Genomic DNA, 5,975 nt, shown 5'->3' on the forward strand with positions numbered 1-5,975 from the left:
TAAAAAATTGATTGCTATAAACATTCATGAATTTGGAAATTCAATCACATCTTAAACGGAATAAGAATAATTTCATAAAACTAAGTAAACAAACTAAAATTTGTTTTCAAATGCAATTCTAAATAAAAGGAGATGAATATTATGAACGAATAATTTAGGTAAAAGAAAAAAATTAAACTAAAATCAGAAAGTGAAAACTACATGCATGAACATTAATAAATTTTAGTATAACGGAAATGGTACACGATGAATTTCTGGAAAGGTCAACATTTCCTATAGTTATAAGCATTGTCAGATACCAAATGAACATATCCGGTGGTGATAAATTCATAAAGGTAGGTAATTATCAAAGAAATTAACTGTCTTTAATAACCCACTTAGTTCTTCGAGTCATTTTGAACGTGTACATCATAACAAAAATTATATCGATAACAAAATCTGAATAAGCATCGTTTTAATATCAAATGCTCTATTTTAAAACTTATTAGAAATCCACGCCACAAAACCTAAAAAACACACATTTCTCATTCCAAAACATGCACATCATACAACCATAATATCTATGATATTTTAGCGATTTGAAGGTCACCAAATCTCCTTATCTTTCTACAAACTAAAATCAAGGTTAACTTGACACATGCTTAAGAATAAAATCATTTACCTTTCTAACACAGTCAATCATCTTGAGAAGTGAGAATAAATAATCAATAACCCATATACATGCAATCAAAGGCACCGTTCGAAACCACGACATAAATCAAAGAAAAACTAGCAGAAAAATCAAGACACGACTCAGAAAAACTGAATAAAAACTAAAAATCTTGTGGGAACCGACAACCTTGTGTGTATGTCATATATATGTAAAAGAATAATCTTTGGAGAGAAACTTAATTTGACGCTAACATAAAACTGAATTATAAGACTACACCTTCAGAAAAATAAAGACACGACCCAAAAATGTCTATTCCTTTTGCTTGTCTGCCTCAATTCTCAAACAAGACATACACATCCAAATATCATTGAATTTATTGCCTTTTGCAGGCTCCACATGAAATAATATGGATCAAACTGGAGAAAACTCATATCACATCGGAGAAAACACTACAAAAATCACAAGATGAATGAAGTACCATAAATCACCAAAAACTACTGGACATGTCTAAAAAAATTCAGAAAAAGTCAAGAATGTTCACCTACAAACTCGAATATATTTATCAAAGTCTATTACACCATTTTGATTCGAAAAACCAAAGCAAATCGAATAAACCACCTTATGTCAATAGAAAACCAGCAAAAAAATCAATAAATATCGTATAACAAGTTTGCATAGCACATGAAAAAACAAATTGTGACAACAGAAGATCAAGTATTCTCTATTTTAATTCTTGTTACAAAAATTTAAATATTTTTAATTCAGTTTTAAATAGAATATTGTATAAAAGAGTTAAGTTAGATTTGGTCGTTCAGATTCTTTGATCACCAGCTTGTATTAATTTGTACAATAGGTTGAAGAAATACAGATAATCTTTCTACTCTCCGTAACTCTGTTATGGTATCAAAAGCATAATATTTTTTTCGATCTTCTATCATGACAACTAACAATTCAACACCCATATTAATTAGTATCAATCCCGCTGATTAAGCCTCTCTCAAACTCACATCTGAAAACTCTCTCTAACTTTATTAAATTGATCCAAAATATCAAAATTCAAAGAAGCTTACTGTCTCCCGGTTCACTGTCTTCATCGCTTGCTTCCGTCTCGTTGTCCTTCTTCGTCGCCCGCTTCAGGATCTTCGTCCATCTATGTCGTCGATCAGTGGTTTCCTTCCGTTGGTGGGCTTCGACGATGGATTCGGTTTATTTGGTTAGGGGTTTGGCTTTGCCGATTGCCAAGAAATTAGGGGAGGAAGATGAGGAAGAGTGAGAAAAAAAACTTAAATTAAATTAATTAATTCAACATAAAAGAAAAAAAAGGCTTAAAAAAGGCAATAGGGAGTTAGAAATAAGTTTTATGATTCATTAGAAAGTGAAGAATAAATATTTATGACATAGGTACTGATTTTAAGCTTAAGTTTTGGATTGGAAATTTTTCACAAGTCTCCCTAATAATTTTAATATATTACAAATATAATCTTAAAAAAATTTGCTCGCCTCTCAATACTATAAGCCTTTTTATTTTAGTTTAAAATTCGTTTCATTTTTCTTGCATTATTTAATTAAAATTAAAACACCATAAAAATATAAAAGTAAACTTAATAATATTAATTTAGAAAAATATTCCTAAAAATGATCCAAGTTCAAATTATTCAAAAATCCCCAATGCAAACATGTTTTGCTCTGCACTCCCTAGCCACTTTTTTATACCACATTTTTTGTTAATTTGTACCACATCTTGTATGATTTTGTACCACATCTTGTATTATTTTGTACCACATTTTATGACTAGGGACCCCAAAGTAAAACATGTTTGCATTTGGGGATTTTTGAGCAAATTGACCATGATCCAAAGTACTCAATTATTAATTTATTATTTTTATTTTTATTATTATTATTATGGTGGGAAGAAACTTTTTTGTAAATAAAGTTTCATGCTTCGCGAAAACTCAAAGTGGATGCCAAGCAGAACAAACGCTGATACAAAGAAAGAATCACAGGTTGATTGAGTTTTTGGGCACTGAGAAATCAGAAATCAACAATGGCAGCCGCTTATGCATCTCTTATCTCTCTCGGGCATATTATCGATCACTTGTTGCAACACTTGATACCGCGCCAAATGGCTGTTCTTGACAAAGCCCAGATCGATTCTCTCCTTGAAAATATCACTTTCTTGCAAAATTTTCTTGAGGATTTTTCGCTGATGACGGGGGACGAGATTCAGGGATTGGAGGAAAAAATTGCAAGCTCAGCAAATGCAGCAAAAGATATGATTGAAAGTCTTGTGGCGGATCAAATTCTTCAAAATTCTAAAGCCAAAAGGAGAAGGATCGGGATATTTTGTCACTTGGACTTTGTCAATCTTTTTTGGGAAAAAAGAACCCTCTCTAATGAATTAAGGAGCTTCATTCTGTTCAGTCAAGATTTGCAGAAAGTAATAGAAAAAATCAGTTCTTTGAAGAAAGATGTGATGAAGATAGAGGAAACTGAAAGGATCAAAATCATGGATCAGCCAAGAAAAGCTGCGACTGCTGGTTCTTTCATACGAGGTGCTTCCCATAGCAAGCATACTATGGTGGGATTTGATGAAGATTTGATTCAAATAAAGGAGAAACTCGCCGGACACCAATCCAATCTCCGGATCATCTCAATTGTCGGGATGGGTGGTATTGGTAAGACTACACTTGCTACAAATGTTTACCATCATCCATTTATCGTGCAGCACTTTCACGTACGTGCTTGGGCTACAATCTCTCAACAGTATAGCGTGCGTGATATCCTTTCAGCCCTCTTGAAGGATATTAGAGTTCCTGCTGAATGTAGTAAAGAAATCAGTCTACTGACCGAAGAAGAAATAGGAGAACATTTGTATAAAAGTTTGTGGTAGAAAATATTTGATTGTGATGGATGACCTGTGGAGTACAGAGTGTTGGGATGACATAAAGAGGTTTTTCCGTGTAATAACAATGGCAGTCGAGTCATGGTCACTACGAGACTAACAAATGTGGCGGATGATTTTCGCTCGTGTGCCCCTCATCAACTACATCTTCTAGACGAGGACCAAAGTTGGGATTTGTTTTGTGACAAGGTGTTTGGACAAGAAAGTTGTCCTCCTGAGTTTGAGGAAGTAGGAAAGACAATTGTGAGAAACTGTGGAGCACTTCCTCTAGCCATCGTTGTTATCAGTGGACTTCTCGCAAAGTCTAATCGAACGGTTGAATATTGGGAGTATGTTGCAAATGATACATATGAAGCATTGAATATGGGAGGTGATGGACTCTGTTTTGAGATATTATATTTAAGTTACAAGCACTTACCTGTTCATCTAAAACCATGTTTTCTTTATATGGCGACATTTCCGGAAGACACTGAGATTAGAATTTCAAGGCTGGTAAAACTATGGGTAGCGGAGGGGATTCTTAAACCGACAAGATCAAGAAGTTTGGAGGAAATAGCAGAGGATAATTTAAAAGATCTGATAGATAGAAATCCCATCATGATTCATAGTTACGGGTTTAGCAACAAAATGAAAACTTGCACCATCCATGATCTCTTAAGAGACCTATCCCTCAGAGAAGCTCTAAAGGAGAAAGTTCTCGGTGTAACTATGAAGCATAACCTGGAGAAGTGTAGCAGAATCATCGATAATAAGCATCGGCTCATTACTCAGCGATGCTCCGAGGAAGAGAAAATAAAATTCTCGTTTGCAAAGCTGCATAGATTGCGAAAAGTACTAAAAATGGGTTATGTTTGCTCTGATGAAGAAATAGCGCTATTAGTTAACTTTAGATACATTGATTTCACTCGTACAATGTTTAAGAATCTGTTGGATACCTTAGAATCTGTATCCATGCTATGGAATCTGCAGACTATTGCCATTTCTGGTTGGGAGTCAATAGATCCACCGGCTGAAATATGGGAAATGCCACAACTCAGGCATCTAAAAAGGGATGTAGGAAACTTTTATCTGCCTGTTCCTCCGAGCACCAACAGTGAAAATAGCAGGCGAGATATTACCGTTTTGAAAAACCTGCAAACACTTTACAAGATAAGGAGTTTCAGGTGTACAGAAGAGGTTGTTGGTAGAATCCCAAACTTAAAAAAACTGGGAATTACTTATTGGCAATTCCTCAATTGCTTTGGATGGGATTACTTTGAAGTTTACAATCTTGCCCTTTTACATAATCTGGAATCACTTTCCTTAGAGGGTTATGAGAAGAATGTGCTGCAAAATGTGTGCTTTCCACCTTCACTCAAGAAGTTGACTTTGGAAAGGTGCGGAGGAGTGTGTTGGGATGATTTGACAATGGTTGGCTCACTGCCTCGTCTTGAAGTTCTGAATTTGATTTCTAATGGATACAAAAGGCGTGAATGGAAATCTGTGGAAGGACAATTCCTTGCATTGAAGTGCTTGAGAATTGTTAATGCAGATGTTGAGGAGTGGATAGCAGACGGCTCTCACTTCCCAAGCCTTGAGAAACTTCAACTCGAGTTTGTTCGTTACTTAAAGGAAATCCCATGTGGTATTGGAGAAATACCAACACTTGGATCAATTTCATTATATTTCTGTAGTGAATCAGCCAATTCTTCTGCAAGGAAGATACTAGAGGACCAACAAAACCTTGGAAATTCTGACCTGAAGGTTTTTGCCAATTAATATTTTTAAATCAAACTAGTCAGATATACATGCGTTCTACTTGGGTGGGCAACAAACGTGCATGAACTATGAATAGTCGTCGTAAAATTTTTAATAAATATAGACGCATAATTTATTTTTTAACACATTTTCAATAGAACATATTGTTTTATAGTTATCTATCATTTTGGATAATCATGATTTGTTAAATGTTTTTCTGGCTTGATTTTCACCTTGATCAATTTCATTTCATTTTTAAAAAAAAAAAAAATTGTTTCCTTCTTCAGTTCAACAATGCTTTCCTCATCTCTAATTTCCACGGTTCTTTTTTTTTTTTGTCCTATTAACTGATTTGTCTAATTTGAAAAAAAAAAAATTGTGTTGTAGCTTGGTTATCAAAGCCTCTTTTCATATTTAGAATACTCTTTTCTTGTAATTGAGTTTGCTATTATATTTCAATTGTTATAATAGAGAAGAAAATTAAATAAATGTTGTATTTAGCCACTTGATAAAATATATTCTTTGAAAAAATAACTTATAAAAAATGCAACAACATCTTCATACAAGTATCTAAATCTCTTTCTTCCAATATATATATATATATATATATATATATATATATATATATATATATATATATATATATATATATATATATATATATATCATCCTGGAGAATAATTG

The 5,975-nt window shown here is 33.5% G+C and overlaps 1 protein-coding gene across 1 annotated transcript; it reads left to right on the forward strand.

Moving 5' to 3' along the window:
* Window positions 1–3,635: 3,635 nt before the first annotated feature.
* LOC140862108 (putative late blight resistance protein homolog R1C-3) lies at window positions 3,636–5,312 on the forward strand. The gene has a single exon (XM_073265112.1). It carries the CDS (start codon window positions 3,636–3,638, stop codon window positions 5,310–5,312), a length of 1,677 nt encoding a protein of 558 aa, XP_073121213.1.
* Window positions 5,313–5,975: the final 663 nt, after the last annotated feature.

This window comes from Henckelia pumila, chromosome 4 (assembly GCF_033568475.1).
Source record: "Henckelia pumila isolate YLH828 chromosome 4, ASM3356847v2, whole genome shotgun sequence".
Taxonomy (NCBI): Eukaryota; Viridiplantae; Streptophyta; class Magnoliopsida; order Lamiales; family Gesneriaceae; genus Henckelia; species Henckelia pumila.

What these genes read in the sequence shown, in the direction of transcription:
- LOC140862108 (XM_073265112.1), top strand. Translation starts at nt 3,636, where the DNA reads ATGGTCACTACGAGACTAACAAATGTGGCGGATGATTTTCGCTCGTGT.